Consider the following 19,089-nt stretch of genomic DNA (forward strand, 5'->3'; position numbering starts at 1 on the left):
CACGTATGAAGCGCCAACCCCGGCCAATCGGGAAGGGGCGGAGAAAGCGCGCACCCCAGTCGCCGGGCTACTCTCGCCCAATCAGCAGTGGGTCTGGAGAGTCAAGCGGACTAATCGGAGGGGATGGCGGTGAAGTCTGAGCTCTCCATTGGCCAGCGCGGCGCGGGAGGTGGGCCCAAATACAAATCCCGTTGGCCGGGCCGGTGTGTTGACAAACAGCGGTTGACTGAGGAACAGGGAGATGCAGCCCCTTTCCCTCCCCAACGGGCCAATAAGACGCGGGGAGCGGTATGAAGGACGTGCGCTTGGCCCAATGAGCTTCTTTCATCGGGAGAAGGCAGCAAGGTCGGTTGCGCGGGGGAGGGGCCGGGACGTGGCCGGGGCGGGGCGAGCCAGCGAGCTCGGTTGCGGCGCGTGGCGGCGGCGGCAGCAGCGGCGGGTCCATGCTCTAGCGGCCGCTCCATGCCGGGGGCGCGGGGCCGGCGCGCTCCGGCCGCCCTCGGCCGCCTCCTGCTGCTGGTGCTGGTGCTGCTGGTGCGGGGCGCGGCGGGCCGCCTTGGCCGGGCGGGGACCGGCTTCGCGCTCGGGGCGGCCGCCGCTCCCGCCGCCCTCCCCGCCGGGGCCGACGTGACCGTGGAGGACGACGAGGCCGGAGTGACGTCCGCGGGGCCCGGGGAGCAGGAGCCCGATGACGAGGAGGAGGGGACGCGGCCCGGCAGAAGGTGGGGGAGGGGCGGGGGCGCGTGAGGGGAGCAGGTGGGGGCATACTTGGAGAGGGTGGGGGAGGGGCATGTAGCAAACAAGGGGTGGGGGGAGCAGGGTGCTGGGTCCCCGTCCCCGTGGCCTCGACCTCCCGGGATGACCTCTGCAACGGCCGTGCTGAGGCCGTGGCTGGGTTCCTCTGGCCCTGCCCTGGCGCCTGCATCTCCTCCCTCCTCCCCACCACATGTTCAATTAAGGGTGCGATAAGAGCAAGCCACAAAGTTTATCAGCTTTTTTGTGGAATAATTCTGCAGCCGCTCGTTTGCCTCGTCAGACTGGTCGAATGCGGCTGGGTCGCTGCTCGAAGCGGGACGAGCCCCTGCGAGTGCGACGTGCGGTTGCGTCGCGTCGTACGCACCGTTCGGTACTGGCGGAGCAGCACGTGCATTAGAGCTGCGCTTCTTTTTGCTCAGCCTGTAGTACTGACGTGCGCGAGGCAGGAGGGAGCCTGTGGGACATGAGTCCTACTGAGGTCCCTTCCCACCCTCACATCTATGAATCTGTAGCTTTCTTCATAGTGGGCTTTTCCATTGCTTTGCTGCTTTCCCCGCCCCGGCCCCCCTCGCAGCCTGCAGCTGTCTTCCTTAAACTTAGCTAAAACCCCTGAAGGAAAGATCCTGGTGGCAAGTAAGAGGGAAAACTAACCCTGAGCTGCACAAGCGGAGGGGGGGGGGAGTCAGGCATTACATCATTGTGACTGCTCATATTTTTGTTCCTTAAGCTTAAAAAGGAACCAGGCTGTGTAAAACTGAGAGATGTGAAGCTCTCAAAGACTTGCGTGTTTGTACTGGGCAGGAAACTGGCTGACAAACTCCTTTTTCTGACGGTTTCTCCCCTCCCCCTTGCACAGTTAGGAGTCTCTTTTTGTTGTAGTTGTCATTATCTCATTAAAGATCACAACCTGGTTCCCATGTACTGGTTGCGGAAGGGGGGAATAACTGTTACTTTTTTCTATCATGTAACCTACTCTCAAAATGCATGTTACACAGTAAAATACTGCAAGGACTAATGAATTCTTAGATTCTTTTATGAAACAGTTGATTTAATAATTTGAAACTGAAAATCAGATGAGGACACTTACTGGTAAATGCACTAGGTTTAGATTTATTGTGAAATGGCAGTAGGATGGCAGTGTGGTTAGAGCTTCCTACTTCCCTTTGCACCTGAAGCGTTGCTGTTAGGGGTTTGGTAATGTGCGCTTGGAGGATGCAGTCTCTTTGTTCAGCTGTTTAAGAGCAGTTGAGTATAATGTGGTACTGCTTGAAGGTAGCTCTGTTCTGGCTGTGAATTGCATGAAGAAAATCCTCCCTGACATTTCAGGAACTGATAAATGAATGCCCTGAGCATTTTATATTGTAGCTCATGAGGATTTTTCCTTTTTCTAGGAAACTGTAAATGGCAAGGGTTGTTGAATTATAAAGTTAACTGATGCAGGTGCTTAAAACGTCACGCATAAGTACGCTCTGCACATAGAAGAGCAGTTCTTTCAGTGTATGGAAGAACGTGAAGTTGACTGATAACAAAGTTGGGTCTTTCAGATACTGGATTTAAGGAAGTACTCTCATTAGTGCCCCAAATAGCTTCTCTTGTATTCTGGGGTTGGGGGGGGGATGAATTATGAACAATTTTTTGTAACCTTTTTATGAATAAATAATCCCTTTAAACAAATACAAACATAAGAGGCAAGCTTTAACCACAGAAATTGCTGACGGGGGGGACCTAGTTGCAATATATTTTTCCCCAGACTTAGTTGCATTTGATCTCTCAGGGTCTCTGTACCTGTGCAGCTCAAGTTCCCATGTGTTCAACACAGTGGACTGGAGTTTTCACGTGCCCATCTTCAGTGCTGTACTATTCAGTCCATAAGCTGATCATTTTTAATGTGTTAGACTGTTTTGCTTTGTATCTGTTTCAAAAGTCTGCAACTTGTGATTTTGTTTTTTCTCTGCCCATTTAAATGGAGAAAACGGTGCTAACAATACTTTAGTAGCAGATCAGTGCTCTTTTGCAAAAGGAAATTGAAAATTGGTTGGGAAATAGGCTTTTGGTGTACATAATAATGAATTTAGTTATCTGAGTGGAAACAGTTTAATATTATGAGAAGCATCTGGATGTGGTCTAGTTCAAATCTCCTTACGTAATATTGATGTTTAGTCTCTATTGCTTTTGGCATCTCTTACACTAGCAAGATGAAGTTGTGTGGGTGCCAACTCTGCCAATGATGTTTCTGGAACATGTTTCTTTCAAAAGCACCTTTCAGATCTAACTAACATGAATTAATGTGTAGAGCTGCACCCATATATCGGTCCCATATCAGATCAGCACCAATTATAGGGGAAAATTGACAGCATCAGACATCCAGCTTTTATTTTGCCTAATGTGACCGATTTTCTAAATGCCCCGCGCATGCGTACAGCATGCATGCAGCTAGTAGTACAGCCTAGTGGCTTGGGGAGAAGCATTAGCTGGTAAGTCTGTGGGGGAAAGGGTGGGGGGGGGCAGATCAAGGCCCCCATAGTGAGGGAGGGAGTGGGGCACAGGCAGGCGCTGCCAAGGCAGGGTGTAGGATGGACCTGCAAGCAGCTTGTGCTGGGGGGAGGCAGCTCCTGCTGCTATGAACACCCTGGGGTGGTATGTGCCCCCAGATCTGCATGTGGGGTGGGGCGGGCTGTTGCTGTGGGCTGGGGCCGGTGCCAGCGCCAGGCTCTTCCCGGCAGGGGTGTTGGGTCAGGCTGCGCTCGATGGGTAATAGCTACAGTGGGGGGCTATGGTAAATTTTGCTATGGCTGCAGCCATGGCCCCATGCAGATCCAGGGCTGCAGTCCCACCTTGTGCGCACCCCTTCCTGCAACCCCCTGGATTAGCTGCTCATGGCTCTGTCCCATGGCCCACCCTGGCTGGGTAGCATCTGCCCCTGCCCCAGTCTTTCCTTCACTATGGGGGGCCTCAGTCTTGCCCCCTTCCCTCCCCACATCCTTTTCCCAACACCAGACTTACCAGCTGGATGATGATCTTCAGGCTGCCTGGCTGCGTATTGGAATCAGATCAATATCAGCTGATACGGCTCCTTAAAAATCGGCCGTTGGTATCAGCCCAAAAAATCTCTATCAATGCACCTGCACTAATGTAAGTATTGTTGTGGTCATGTTGCATCTTTTTATTCCAAAGTACTTGATTGGATGTCTGACTTAAGTGGTGCGTTCAGGAAGCATGCAATCCTGCCTTACAAGTCCACTTATAAAACTGCTATTCAGTTGCGTTCAAAATGTTTTCAATCAAGAAAAAGCTTGTGATAGTTGTCTTGTTCCTGAATAATTCTGTAGTTCTCTAAGCTTGGTCTTCTAAGCGTGACCATTATGAATTTGGCATAGTATGCTGTGGTAATCTGATGTAATAACAGTGGCAAGTATGATTGGAGAGAGGTTTTTCAGAGAATCTCTGGAAGCAAAGCAACTACATGGTTTATAAACCCTCGAGGAAAGCAGCTATTTTTAAAGCAACATCTACTTGTCAGAAAGTCTCGCTAGTGCCACAAGTAACTTAAGACTAAAATATCTGAAAGTAAACGCTTACAAAATGTTTTATAGCTTTTATTTTGTTAATCGGTCCTTGACAAAGGCCAACAAATGTGTAATGATTGGGGGGGGAGGGGGGGTTTGTTTTATTTTGTAGCCAGTCACTTAATTTTAATTCTAAATGTAGCAAACTGTAAGATTTAAGAATATATCTGAACTGATCTTGTCTTGTGACTCTAATCTAGTCAAACAAAGTAATTATGTTTTTTGGAAAGAAGTATTTGCTTAGTAGGTGAGGCTTATGAATAAAGTCCATTTTATTGCCATCATTTCCTTAAACCTTTTTTTTTTTTAAAGCTTTATCTCCGGATAGGAAGATAGAATCATAACTGGGTGGAAAATTTGGGGGTAGCCAATGCGTAGTAACCAAACCAGTTTTCTAATGACCATATGTAACTGGTGCAGAGATTCTCTTTTTCCTTTCTGAAGATGAGATTTTTCTTTCAATAAGCAATAAGAAAACTTACATCATGGTACATTATCTTCCCAAGAAAATAATTGCAGATAAGATGTTTGAGTTCGTCATGAAGAAAGATGCTTGTGACTTCCATCCCTTGTCACTGGTTATGTTAGCCAGGTGACTTTGGAATGGATAATGTTTACCTCTGGTAAAGCAGGTGTGTCAGACTTGTCTGGCCCAGATGGGTGGCCCAGAGCCGGTCCATGGGTGGGATTAGGCCCCTAGACTCCCTCCCCCATCCTCAGCATACCAGATCTGGCAGTGGCTCCAGCCAGTCTGGGAGCATTGGTGTGTGTGATGTGAATTGCGAAACAAATGGCATGTGTAGTCTGGTTGGGGGCATGTAGTGTGGACCCCAGACTGCCTGGAATGGGCACCTCACTGCATGTGGTGCCCACCCTGGCTGGACTGCACCACATATGGTGTCTACTCTGGGAATGTGCCATCCTCAGTATGGGTCCTGTACTGCCTGGAGCAGGCACCACATGTGGCACAGCCCTGGAGCAGGCATCATGTATGGCACAGTCTGGCCAGGGTGGGCATATTGTGCAGCACTGCACCTGTTCTAGTTTTGGGATCTGCACACACCAGCCCCTCCAGGCTTTGTGCCATGCAGGTCCCAAACGAGCTGGGCCAGTAGCTGTATTCTGTATGCTGGGGGTGCCAGGGGTCTGTGGACCTGATCCAGCATGCGGACCTGCCTCACTCCCTGTCCTTTAGGTCTGCTGAGAATCCAGGACAGCGCTGGGAGCTGGATGGTGGGGTGGTGTGGGACAGATCCAGCCTGTGGGCTATATGTTTGACACCTTTGTGGTAAGTACAGGTGATGTGAAACATGTAAAAAAATACAGGGAAACTAAGCAGGCTGGGGAAGGGATGGGACTGCTATTGTTAACTTTTAAAATTTGACTTTTATCTACACTACACAAATGCTCAGGGCAGCTTACAATAACATATACTTTCTTATTTTAAAACACTGTTCTAACAAAACAAACTCCTCATGCTGTCAGAGGCAGATCTCTTCCCCCACATCTCAATCCTGGCCCAACCTAACCTCTCTTCCCAAACCCGATTCACTATCTTCATTTAAAAAAAGGGGGGGGGGGAGGGTGAGTAGACAGGAAGGAAGTAGTTTTGTGGATAACTGGTTCAAAATCTTTTGTCAACATCACTTTGCAGCCAGAATAAAATAGACAAACAGACATCTCTAAATCCTGGCTAGACTACTCCAGTTTGTTTGGTTTGATTTTTGTTTTGATGTGCCTGAGGGTTGGTCTGATCAAAATGAGTCTGTGGATAAACCCAGAGTAGTCACCTTTGTTTAAATAATTTTGATAAACAATGAATGAAACAATAAAGCGTGTGTTTTGAGATCTTGTTTTTTGAACAAGCCTTGTCTCAAGTTCAAGCTGAATTCAGTTATACAGACTTGTCTGTAGGAGAGTTGTCAAGTGTGTGAGTGTTTGTTTAAGGTACTTGAGATGGGTATGTTGCTTTCAGTCTAGTTCATTATTAACGGAGTCCTGAGGACTAGACACTACAGCAGTAATTTTTTTATGTACAGCAACTGATGGTAAGTTCTAGTACTTATGTTTCTGGCAGAAGAGTTGTTGATGCCTGCCTTAGTAAGTTATTTCTTGAAGGAAATGCAGGTATCAAGTTTCATATTTGACCCCTTAAAATGTACTGCGTTGTTGTTCATGTTGATGATGATCTAGGACATAGTCTGTCTCCGTAACACTTCTACATGCGCATGTGCTGCCGAGAGGGCAGGAGGCAATTGGCTGCACAGCCTAGCCTGCACAGGCCCAAGTTTGAGCTGCTGCTGGGGAAGCTTGTGGTGGCAGGGAACATGCCCCAGCCACCCAAGCACCAGGGCTTCCCCATGCCTCCCGGGTGGGGGGGAGGGGAGGGGTCACAGTGATGGCACCCCCCCCCCTGCATCTCCCCCCAAAGCCCCCCAGAACAGCCAGCAGAGAGGGGGGAGGTGAGGCAAGGAAAGGCAAAAAGGGGGTCATGGTGGCAGCGAGCAAGGGGAGCAGGAAGGGGACCCAGACAACAGCCAGCTGGGAGGGGGAGACAACGGAGGTATGCCACATGGGCCCAGGGAGGCAATGGGGGGGGGGAGGGGGGAATCATGGTGGTGACTGTTGTCAGGGCTGGGCAGTAGCGAAGGGGGGGACAGGGGAGTCAGTGGCAGTACCCTCCCACCTCCCAGTCCCAACAGCAGCTGGGGGTGGGGGGTGCCCTACTGTGAGGCAGAGGCAGGCAGGGGGAGAGAGCCCCTGCACCTGAGGCTGGAAGAGGAGGCAGCAACAGAGGGAGTCTACATGGATGGATGGCCCCAAAGGGAGAGCGAGGGGCAACAAGCCACCTGCAGCTCAGTCCCATGCCCGGCCCCAGGAGCATGTTCACTGCCCTGCCGCACTCCCTCCCTAATGTGGGGGCCTAAATCTGTGCACACACCCTCCCGGACAGACTTTCCAGCAGGAGGCTGCTGTCCATGCTGCCAGGCTGATTTCCAGTAAATCAGTAAGGCTATGCGAAGCTTCAGTAGCTGATTTTCGATTTGGAGGAGATTCGGCCACTGAATCTCCGAATCTGAATTGAATTTGGAGACCCATCAATCTCTCTGAATCCATTTTGGAGATATGGCCATAAACTGTACAGGCAGGCACTGCAGTGCCAGCAGGAGCAACTGGATGAGCCCCAGCTCTCCTTTCTCTCCCTTCCCCCCGAGTGAGGCAGGCAGGCAGCCCCAGGAGAAGCTGTGGGGGCTAGGGGGAATGTTTGGGAGCTGGGGGATTGAACCAGGAGCTAGGGGGAAGCCCCTGTTAGTTTCCCCAGTTCCCAATCATCCCCCACGGCTTTTCTCAGAGCTGCCGGCTCAAGATGTGGCTCATCCAGTTGCCCCATCGCTGGGGTAAGGCAGGCAGTACTAGCAGCCCTGGGGGAATGATTGGGGAACTGGGAGATTTAAATCACTTCCCCAGAGCTTGCTAGCCCTGTCTGCCTCGACCCGGCTTGGGGAGCAGCCGGTTCAAGCCAGGACTTGTCTGGCTGCTCCCGCTGGCACTGCCTGCCTGTATAGTCTTATGGCTGAATAAGATTCAGTGCTGAATATCTTCGGATTCAGCCGAATCGAATCGGGACAGTGATTTGAATCACTGTCCCGCCGAATCTAAAACAAATACTTTCCACTTTGCACAGGCCTATAGATTGGCTATTGGATTGGTATCAGCCAATATGGCTGGTTAATAATTGGCCATTTGTATCGGCCAAGAAAGTCCTTATCGGTGCACTCCTGTAGCTACAAAATGTAATCTTCTACCTTATGGTGGGCCAAGTGGAAATTTCTGAATTACAGGATTCAACCTGGATTTATTTGCTAAAAAAGATGTAATTTGCAGTCAGAAAAACATTATTTTTAATACCTATTTATTGGAGAAAATAAACTGGTTCAGCTACTTTGTTTGACTCTGAATGTTTCTGTGGTTTGCAGATCACTAGTAATTATCAGTACTTTGGATGGGCGAATTGCTGCACTGGATCCGGAAAATAGTGGCAAAAAGCAATGGGACTTGGATGTGGGATCTGGCTCACTTGTATCATCCAGCCTTAGTAAGCCAGAGGTAAGACTCTTTTTTAATTACTTTTTATTTTTACCTCTCCTTTCCTCTTAGGCTTTGCCTACACTAGACTTCTCTTCCTCACCCCCCAAAATTGCCTACCATTTTGTATCTTAAATGCAACTGCAGTATTGTAATAACAATGAGAGTTTAAGAGGTAGGGAAGGAATCTAATATGGACAGAGGTTTTAAGATGCACTTATCTGTTTCTATAGCTCTAATACATCAGAGTTGTAAGGGAAGTGTGCAGTTTGTTTAATGGGAACAAGCTATTGCTTATGTATTGTTTGAAGAGGCCCAAGGATCTCTTCTGATTTTACTGTCTTACTGTTAAACTGCAAATAGACATTGCATTTTTTCTAGGAGAAAGCGTTTTATCCCACAGCCATCCAGACATGTAAGACTATGATCCTACTTTTTTATCCTGTACTCTTTGACAGGACTTTATTTCCTTTCACTTTTTTTTCTGGAACATTGCAGCGTGCACCTGTAAAGTTATGGGTCATTCCGTAACAATCTGGCCAGCCATTTAATGTTAGAAGAGCATCAGTGAAGCTTGGAAAGGCTACGTGTATGCGATGATGCTGGTCTTGTTTTGATCTGGGTCAAAACCTGGGACCATCAGGGCTGGGTCAAATGTAATATCTATTTACAGCCTTAAGTATTTTTTTTTCTGTTGTAGTAAGGAATTGTCATCTCTTCCTGTTAAGAGAAGCAAAAAGAAGCCCTTCCTTGCTTTTGAAGATCCATAGTCTTTTTTTTTTTTTTTTTTGTACTTTTGCTATGTATTCTATTTATATAAGCAGGTCTTCCTACTAACAGTGTAGTGGTTTCCAAACAGTTTGGATAATGCACTGATGTTGACCCTCAAATTTTTTGCTGGTAATCATGAACTTTACTGAAACATGCCATATGAAGGCATGGGTAATCTGTAAGTCACAGTTTGGAAACCACTGAAGTAATGTATTGAAGCCATGCATGGAAATAGTCTGTATAAAAGGATGCTTGGAAGGTTGTATTTCTCCTTGTTCACACTTTCTTTAGCCATCACAAACTGAATAAACTTAGACTGTAAATTTGAAGCTTTCTAATCTTCCAAGGAGTGACTATTCCAGAATAGTATTTTATTAAAAGTAGTAGAGGAAAAACACCCTAACTGAAATGGAGCTTAATAAGCTTATGAATAGGATTATATGATGTAGCTACTTAATATAGCAGGGGATTTCAGCTTGATGACCCAAGAGTTTCCTTCCAGTCCTATGTGTTGAGCTAGATGACTAATGAGATTTTGGCATTGCAAGAACCAAAGAATGAACATCGAATAAAACGGTGAAAGATGTTGGTTGGTTGATTTTTTTTTTTTTGATTTTTTTTTTTGTACTAATATGGGTTTGTTGTTCTCTAAGCAATTTTAAATAGTCAACACTTTTTAACAACAGTTTTCCTTTTAAGACTTGTATCTTTTTTTTTTGTCTAGTTCAGGTATGAGATCTAGCGATTATATAGTCTTTTTGACTCCAATTCAGTTTGCAAAATAAAAAATAACATGAGCTGACATTCTTAAAGTGTGAGGTGCAAAACAAGAGGACCCTATTAAATGGCAAAAGGGGATGTAGATCTAATATTTTAAAGTTTTTCTTGGACTAGGAAGTGGAAGGAGCAAGGAAACTTGAGAGAGAGAGGTAGTCATCCATTTTATATTTGAGGTCGTCCCATTTTAATTGAGATGCTTTGTTGCTCTCTCCATTTTTTTTGTACTGAGTGCCCTATGAATATGTGAGTTGATTTCTCCTGTCAGGCCAAATGTAGATTACTTCTAATTTAAATTGCTGACCTTTGAAATCAAGGTACTAATAATCATCTCTTGAATTTTATTGTTTAGCATGGACTGCTGCTGTCTTGTCTTTATTTTCTTCTTTTGCACTTCCGTAACTTCTTTGTAAAACTTCAATTCCTGACAGAATAAGAAGTGTAAACTCAGCTTTTTAAAGAGATGTATTTAACCCATCTTGAAGTAAGGCATTTTGGTACCTCCTAAGTATCTGGTCCGTAAGCCTTGAAGCTGACTTAATTTTCATCGTCTATTTTGTTGCCTTTCCAATATTGACATGACATCAGCAATTCAAACAGCACCAGGCTAGCAAGTGCAAGACAAGATGATGATAAATGCCAGGGTGTTACTGTTTAATTCCCTCTAAATTAGAAATTAATTTCATATGCCATGGAACACTTCAGTCAATTGAATATAAATTATTCTTGTGCTTACTTGCCAGACAGTTAATTTGTCATCTCCCTGTTGCTACAATTGTCAGCGACTATACACAACTGCAATAGAGAACACGCTTCCACTCAATGTCAGTTATGTCAACAAGTATTGAACAGACACACATCTCAGTTTGTGTCTAGATAAATAAAGTCCTCCAGTCTCCTTAAAGCTCTGGTGCAAATATTTTTATAAATGAAGTTTCCAGAGTTTAAATGCAATATATGCAAAATCTATCAAAATAAAACAAAACAGAATTCTATTGGGGAGTTAGGGCTGAATGCTCCAAGCAGTCTAACTCTTGTAGAAAGATTTATATTGCCTTCAACTGCTTCCAGCCAATCATGTTGAATCCTGAAGCTTCAGGGATAAATCCTGACCCCTTGAAATGGTCTCTAGTAAAACTTTATGCTGACTTAATGAGTTCACAGTCTTTTGTTCCTAAAAGGTTGCTTTCTTTTGCTTTCTTGTCTTTGAAGCTGTTCTTAAATACTTGCTGCAAACCTTTGAAAGGGTCATTCTTTGTTGTCTTCAATGCTTCAGTTGAGGCTTCTTTGAAAAATGACTTCAGTATAAAGTATCACCTTCTAGGTAATGCAATGTGTGTACACAGGCCAGAGGCTAGCAGTCTACAACCATGAGCTAGATCTGGCCATTTGCAGCACAAACCCCCTTTGCCATGTATTTCTCCCCTGGATGGTGCTAGTGATCTCTAAAGCACCCCATCCCTTCATACTTTGTGCCTTCCTGCAGCAGCCTCCATCTGCCTTCACTAGGATCATTAAAAGCCATTCTTGTCTATGGTGCAACATTCTTTGTTCTAGTTCTTTTCTTGTTTTCTTTTGTGGAATCAAATGGGCACCAGAGTCTTGACACCTGGGAATCGGTTAAGTCGTCTTAACAATTAGTCAAAGACCATTCCACAAGCTTTGTGGAAGGCCAGGTTAATTTTTTTTGAGGAAAGTGAAGTCTAAGCCTTGTCAACAGGGAAGGGCTTTTTCTAGGGCCACCTAAAAGCAGCTTTCCTGCATCCATATATTTCGGGGTGAGCGGACAGTAGTTGCAATTTTAACACTGGATGCTTCTGGTTGTCTGAATGTACTTGGTGAAGCAGTTAAGCTCTCTGTGCTGGATTGCATGTCTGGGGGCTGAAAAACAATTCAGGCTTCATTATAATGACCCAGGGTAACTTGTGCAAGGTGGCTATTTTTTTGGTGCATGTCTCTTCCCAGAAAAAGAGAAACCAACTGAAACTTTTTGTTTTGTTCTTGATAGAGACTCCTCCTACTGTTTTATGAGAGCCTAACCTACCACTCGGAGTCACCAGAACACCCTATTAGCCTGAATAACAATGATTTGTTTTCTTGTTCATTGTCAGTTTCCATTTCATTTTTTTCCCTCAGTTGCGCACATACTTAAATCGCTGTTTACAGTGTCCAGCAAAAGGCTATGGGATACTTTTTGCTTTGAAAAACAGAGTACTCCAGGGTACTGTCAGTCATGTTTTGTTTGAGAGCCAGATTATGGTAACTTTTATATACAGAAATTGCTGAATGTTGTGCACACAATTTAACCTGCATGTCTTCCCCCCCCGGCCCCCCAGTTTTGATTCTCAGAAATTATTGAGAAGAACAGAGTAGATTGATTTCAACCAAGAGCACAAAGAGCCTACCAAGAAGTAAACTGTCTCTGAAATGTATTGCTCCCGCTAGTCTTGGGTCTGACTTCTGTTTATCTTTTTACTTTTATCGAAGAAGCAAAATGATACATGTGAGTGACTCTTTAGGATTACACTTTTTTTTTTTTAATGTACACGTGTGCATCTGAAAACCTTTGGGAAGAAAGAAATCTGCTATATATACAGGCAGCTTCTACTTGGCAAGGTACAAAAGCTGCCTACACCTTGGAAATTTATTACAAGGGCAAATGCTATGGTCTTGAGACCCATTTTAGACCTACTGGATGCTAGAAGTTGGTTCCCTGGGTGCCATATAGAATATATGTATCTGAAGATAGACAACCTCTTTCCCAGGAACTGGAGAGTAGAGCTGAAAAAGATTTCAAGTTGAACAAATGGCCTAAAATAATTTTAGTGTAGTATTTTCATATTGCATCAACTTTTATATGTTTTTTTGTTTGTTTTTTTTTGTTTTTTTTTAATATTTTATAGATTTAAAATGTTAAGTAGATTGACTTTTTTGTATGCAATTTACTTTGGTGCATAAATCTTTTTGGGTGGTGAGTTACACATTCAGTTCTAATTGTTAATTGATGCCCAAGTTGTTGGAATGGATATTTTTTTCCTTTTTAAAAAATGTTGTAATGTACAAACTTGTATGAAATTATCCAACTAGTGAGGATTCATATTAATGTAGAGGAGACGCAATTTTATGATTTTGTGTATTAAAATGTTGGCTTGATCTTTGGCTAATTTTATTCAGTTCCGAGGTTCCACTTTTTATAAGGTGGGGGAAAATGATACCTTTTAATGTACTTCTGTTGTAGGGAGTAGAATAATTGCTTTACAACCTTGGAGAATTGAAATATGGGCTACTGTACTGCAGAAGTTAATTTTTTTTTTGTTATATACCTCTGCTTGGATCTCATAGGCATCAAGGATAAATAACTTAAAAGATGGGAAATCATTCAGTCACTTTTAGTTTAATGGCTACATATTAGGATTTTTTGTTTGTTTTTAAAGGCAGATTGCTTCCTGTACCTGCATGCTTTCTTACTGATGTTTAACATTTTGGTTAGCAGTGATTGAGGTCTGATGACATTTGTTTCATTGGCGTGTCTGGAAGCAGGAGTGGGTAGATCTTTACTAGTGCATACAGCCTAATCCCAGAAATGACACTTTGGACACTTAGACCCTTTGCTCTTTCAAAGGGTAGTGAAATATGGGGGGCGGGCAGGGATGGGACTAATGACAACTTTGTCTGCACGATATTTAATTTTTACCTTTTGGGACACATCTTGTCAACTGGCTCCGTTAGTCACTTCTGTAATTTATTCCTATTAAAAAATAGTTTTTACAGTGGAGTGTCTCCTGTTTTACTAACATTCAACACTACCTCCCCCTCCTTTATTTTATCACATCATTCTATAGTGCCTTCAAACTTCACATTGCCTACCATGTCCTTTTCTTCAGTTTGTATGTTAAATACGTGCCCAAGTTTATGGGTATGAACCTTGCCTAAGTTTTTCATCACCATCCCATTTAAAAAAAAAACCAAAAAAACTTTTCAAATAAGAGCATGTTTGTAATCATAGCTGCTAGTGCTCAGACATAGAACGCTAGCTTTTTGTATAAGTTTAAGTGTGACAGCTATGGGCCCTCCTTAGTGAGGAGGTTCAAAAATAGTCTGGCCAAGAAGAAGAAACAGCAACTCAACAGCCTTTCTTGCCACATACAATCAGTCTGCAAGGGCAACATTTCCCTGCTTTGCTATTTGATTTCATTTCCATTACATACACATTTCTGAGACAACACAGGAACTCTTAAAGAGTTCTGTTTTTATGCTGCCTGTCTTACTTTTTTTTTTTTTTTTCACTAGCCTCCAACAAAATAAAAATCTGTGGGTGAACAGAACTGGGTCACATTATTGTTTTCTTGGTTATGAAAGCATATGGGTAGTCAGATATTCTGGGACTTCTGTGATGGGGGACACTCCATTCTACCCCATAAACTCCATTCTGCATTTTTCCTTCCTGTAATTCTGCCCTGTCCTTCCTATTTCCCATCTCTTTCCCCCTGGAAATAGCTGTGCCTCACCTCCTGACATCATCCCCCCAATTCCCACCTTGCTGTCTATAATAGGGTCTCCTATAATAATAGATTATTGAGTGTACCCCATTTACAAGCTTGTCTGTTGTCAAGTGGGTAAGGATTCATGATGTTTATAATAACCTGGAGCATTGAGCACAGAGGTGGTTAGCCATGTTAATCTGGTGAGGCAGAAGATATGACAGAGTGATACCTTGGAGACCAGCCAAACAGACTAGTTAGTCTCTAAGGTGCCACTCTGTAGCATCTGTAACAATGAATGTCATTAGGAGAATATATCAGTCCAGATGGCATCTGTATGTGGTGATATCCCAGCTTGTGCTAAGATTTTGACTTGTAAATGAAAGCAGAATGAAACTGGAAATAAGAGAAAAATTGATGCTTGGGAAATTATGCCTAATGGGTAGATAAAGTGAGCTGGGCTATTCTGTTTTATCCTTCATTTTGATATTCTTTAACATAAAGACTGGGGATAAAGTCCTGCCATTATGAAGACTAGTGGTCTGAAAGAAATGAGTCTTACCACCATGGTTGCTGCCTCATGGAATTAGGGACCCTGAAATCCAGCATGACACTGCTGGGCTGAAATCATCTGGACTGTGACAGATCCTCTGATAAGATGGCACCAGTAAGGCAACCAGCGGACATCACCATCACACACAGCTTTCTCCTCTCTTGTTTGGCCTTTTCCTTTGCTTTTTCCTTTCCCCTGCTCACCGTCCCAAATTCCTGGCCCCTCCTAAGAGCCTTGTGCACTAGATATGGCCCATGGTCTGTATTTGTCACCCCTGATCTAAAGGGGGAAATAATCCTTTATTCCTATCCCAAAAAGAGAAATTATCGTCTAGGTTCATAGATGCTAGGGTCGGAAGGGACCTCAATAGATCATCGAGTCCGACCCCCTGCATAGGCAGGAAAGAGTGCTGGGTTCAGATGACCCCAGCTAGATGCTTATCTAACCTCCTCTTGAAGACCCCCAGGGTAGGGGAGAGCACCACCTCCCTTGGGAGCCCATTCCAGACCCTGGACACTTGAACTGTGAGGAAGTTCTTCCTAATGTCCAATCTAAATCTACTCTCTGCTAGCTTGTGGCCATTATTTCTTGTAACCCCCGGGGGCACCTTGGTGAATAAAACCTCACCAATTCCCTTCTGTGCCCCCGTGATGAACTTATAGGCAGCCACAAGGTCGCCTCTCAACCTTCTCTTGCGGAAAAACACTTGTTAACAGTTTTCTAAAACACTTGTAAACAGTTTTCCATGTCAGACTCTCTACTGTGAAAGAGAATAAGTAGTATTGTTAAAATAAAAACCTTACTTAACATTTCACAACCCCAGTTTTTAAATAGTTTCACATCATTTTCTGTATTTGTTAAAATTATTTTTCACTGGAGATTTGATCAGTAACACCAGACAGTGGTTTTATAACTTCCCGTGTAAACTGTAGGCATTTCTCATTACAATGGCAAGGGATCCATATTGCAGAGCATGCTTCTGAAACGGAAAGGGTTTTTTTCTGAGCAATGCAGGCTGCATAACAGCATCTATGCCACTGTTCCCACATGAGTGGTGTGTAGTGCCTCCTTCCTGCTGTGTGCTTGTACAACTGAACGGCTGATGCAAAGCCTGCCTGAGGAGATCTAAGCATGCTTATTCAGGAACAAACTAGGTTTTCTCTTTCTTCAGGTGGCAGTTGTCTTTCTGAAAAGTGCATGAAATCTACCAGGTAATGGGGGTAAAAAGAATTACTAGCTTTAAGACAGAGCTTGATAAATTTAGTAGATTATAGAAAACTTAATCTAGAAGTTTCTTTGTTAGGGCATGTCCTTAAACCATCTCTAATGTGACCACGTAAAAAATACGTAAGTGAAACTGGGAGATGCGAAGAGTGGCTTATTGAGCATAACTACTGCACAAGAGCCACATACTCTTATAGTTCTCTTGGTCTGAGCAGTTTGCAATGCCATCTTTTCCCTAGGAGATGCATTCTTCAGCTCCGAAGATGAATTCTCAGGTCTCATAAGCACATCCCTTCCTCAAGCTCCAGCTTCATCAGTCCTTGGGGTTTTCAGGGATCTAAGACAGTTGAAAGCTAACAGATATACCAACTTTGGAAGGTGCCCTAAATGTTACTCTTTCCTACAAGAAAATAACAGACCCAGACAACATAATACATTCCTGTGCACATTTCCCTGTCTCAGTTCCTGGCCACTCCTAATTGTAGGTCAAGTCCTCCAAAGGTCCAGTCTATAGTGCTGGAGCAGCTGGTCCTGGAATGCATGTTGTTCAAGTCCACAGACACGTTCCAAGCTTGGGAGGCTGCCAGCATGGCCTGTGCAGTCCTCGTGCCCACTCAAGCGCAGTGGAATGATAATCGTACAAAAGTACAGCTAGGAAGGTCCTCAGCACCTTATCTAGTCCTTTCCTATCTTTGAGGCAGGATCATTCTTATCTGAGCTATCCTATACAAGTGCTTTTCGAACCTGTTTCTAAAACGACACAAATGTTCCTCTTGCACATATTGCCAAAAAAAAAGAAAGCCCCATAACCTGCCACAAGGCAAAGCAGGGGGATGAGGGCTATCAGTGTCCCACTGTTGCAAGGGTTGTTAAAATGCGCTCATGAGATCTGAGGAAGAAGGACATTTCTTCCTGTTCTCTGCAGGTCTTCTCCCTCCTCCTTATGGCTGCCCTTCAGATATCTGAATATCGCTGTCATGTCCTCTCTTAATTGTCTTTTCGACAAGCTGATCTTGAGACTCAGGACTCAATAGTAGGCACAAAAGAGATGAACTCAGAATAGTTTTACTGACATTTCTGGGCTATGGACTCATACGGACAAGATAAGATGTGCTTGAACCCCCTCCCTACCCTAGTAACAGTGTCTCTGAATTACGGACTCTCAGCCACTTTCCTTCCTCAGCCAGTCCTGCTGGTAAACAGCAGCTTCCTGTGGTGACAGCAGCAAGCTTTGGACATCTGAGGTCCATCCCTGAATTTCACCCAGCTTGTGTTGGCATACTTGATACCTGTTTTCTACAAAAAATACAATCATCAAATACAATCTTGCCTAGTGCAGGGGGCTGGACCTGATGATCTTGCAGGATGCGTCCAGCCTTTACTGTCTATAAATCTATGAGCATGGGAATTACATTTGTAAATGGCTTATGGCAGCCTCAGTCCTTCAGATTTTTTGATGGGTGTTCACTTGCCTCCCTTCTTTTAATGAATTGGCAGCTTTCCCTCTGTGCCCATCTCAACCTGTCATGGAATTTGTGTTGTGCCCTCCTTCCCATTGAGGCGTCTAGACAGTGAATTCCCTAGTAACATATGCCATTTCTGATTGTTAGGTTTGCTCTCTGTTAAGGCTGCTACAAATTGCATTACCTCACCAGCCTGCTTGGTGATTGTGCAAATACTAATCCTGATTGGCTGCTTGGGGTGGTCCTGCCAGCCAATGTAAGAACTTTGAGTTAAAAACTCTTGATAAGCAAAAGACTAATTTCTTATGTAGAGATCTGTCGTTAGCAGGGTGCATGGTTTTAAAGTGAAAACAAGTCACTTAAAACTGGTGTGCCATATTGCTGACCAGTGAAGCTGAACAAATAGCAATTTACATTGACAAGTTCAGAGGAACGTGTAAGTGCATCATGGTAACCTACATTTTCTGTGCCAAGAGATTTGCAGCTGACTGCCTGGGTGACTCACTCCTTGGATTAGGAGATGAGGTAATGCTTTTGAGATATCGGGTGATGTCATTCCTCTACCTGAGTTGCATGCCGATGCTGCTTTCTGTTGCTCTCAAGGAAAAGTCCCTTCTGCTTCTGCAGATGCACTAAAGAACAATTCAGATCCCTCTGTTATGACTTCCTGTACTGACTCTCTAAATGTTTAGAGTCTTGCCAGATACAATGGTTTAAACATCTTCTTTGTCTATATGTAAAATGTTTATGCCACTTTTAAACTCGGGCTATTTTAAATTGGGAGAGAAGTTAAAAAGGCAGTCCAATGCCAAAGTAGCTCCAGAACATTTAAGTGTAGGTATACTCTACAGAGAAATGTAATGTGTTCACAGATAGAACTGCGTTAAACTGGTGGTGTGATGAAGTCAATTTTAGTTTGGTCTCTGAGTTTGTTGAAAACCACAGTACAGAAGCTAGTTTAGTGCTTTTTCTGTTGAATAACTGATTAAAAATCATAACTTGCACCAAATGAGCATTTGTTGTTCAGTCTTATTCCTGCTCAGTAATATAAAGGTGCATATGGGTCTATGGTGAGCACATACACCAGTGGTCACCAGCTGGTCAGTTGCGATCGACTGGTCTATCCCTGCCCTGCACAGATCTGGGAGCACGTGCCCTTCATGTCCTCCTGGGGCACATGCAGTGGTGGGAGCTGCCACCCCTTCCCTGCACCCTCTGAATGAGCCGCTTGTGGCTCCATCCCATGCCCCACCTCTGCTGTGCAGTGTCTGCTCCAGCCCCACTCCCTCCTGCCCACCCTTTTCTCCCTCTGCCTATGGGCATGTGTCCCCCCCACAATCTGTGCTGGGGGCGCAAAGCCCAGTCCACAGCAGTAGCCACCTCCATCCCTCACACAGATTGGGGGGGGGGGG

At 44.5% G+C, this 19,089-nt stretch overlaps 1 protein-coding gene across 5 annotated transcripts in view; it reads left to right on the top strand.

The window, feature by feature from the left end:
- The first annotated feature begins 272 nt into the window (after nucleotides 1–272).
- Nucleotides 273–19,089, top strand: part of EIF2AK3 (eukaryotic translation initiation factor 2 alpha kinase 3) — a 52,455-nt gene continuing 33,638 nt past the window's right edge. For 3 of the 5 annotated variants that reach the window (XM_014607731.3, XM_019478242.2, XM_059721451.1), the window contains exons 1-2: nucleotides 422–722; nucleotides 8,300–8,429. In XM_014607731.3, coding sequence (XP_014463217.2) covers nucleotides 463–722; nucleotides 8,300–8,429 — 390 coding nt within the window. In that variant the 5' untranslated portion in view covers nucleotides 422–462. Of the gene's footprint in view, nucleotides 346–421; nucleotides 723–8,299; nucleotides 8,430–19,089 lie in introns of those variants that run through there. The other 2 variants (XM_059721452.1, XM_019478237.2) reach the window with 2 other exon arrangements.

This window comes from Alligator mississippiensis, chromosome 2 (genome assembly GCF_030867095.1).
Source record: "Alligator mississippiensis isolate rAllMis1 chromosome 2, rAllMis1, whole genome shotgun sequence".
NCBI classification, from domain to species: domain Eukaryota; kingdom Metazoa; phylum Chordata; order Crocodylia; family Alligatoridae; genus Alligator; species Alligator mississippiensis.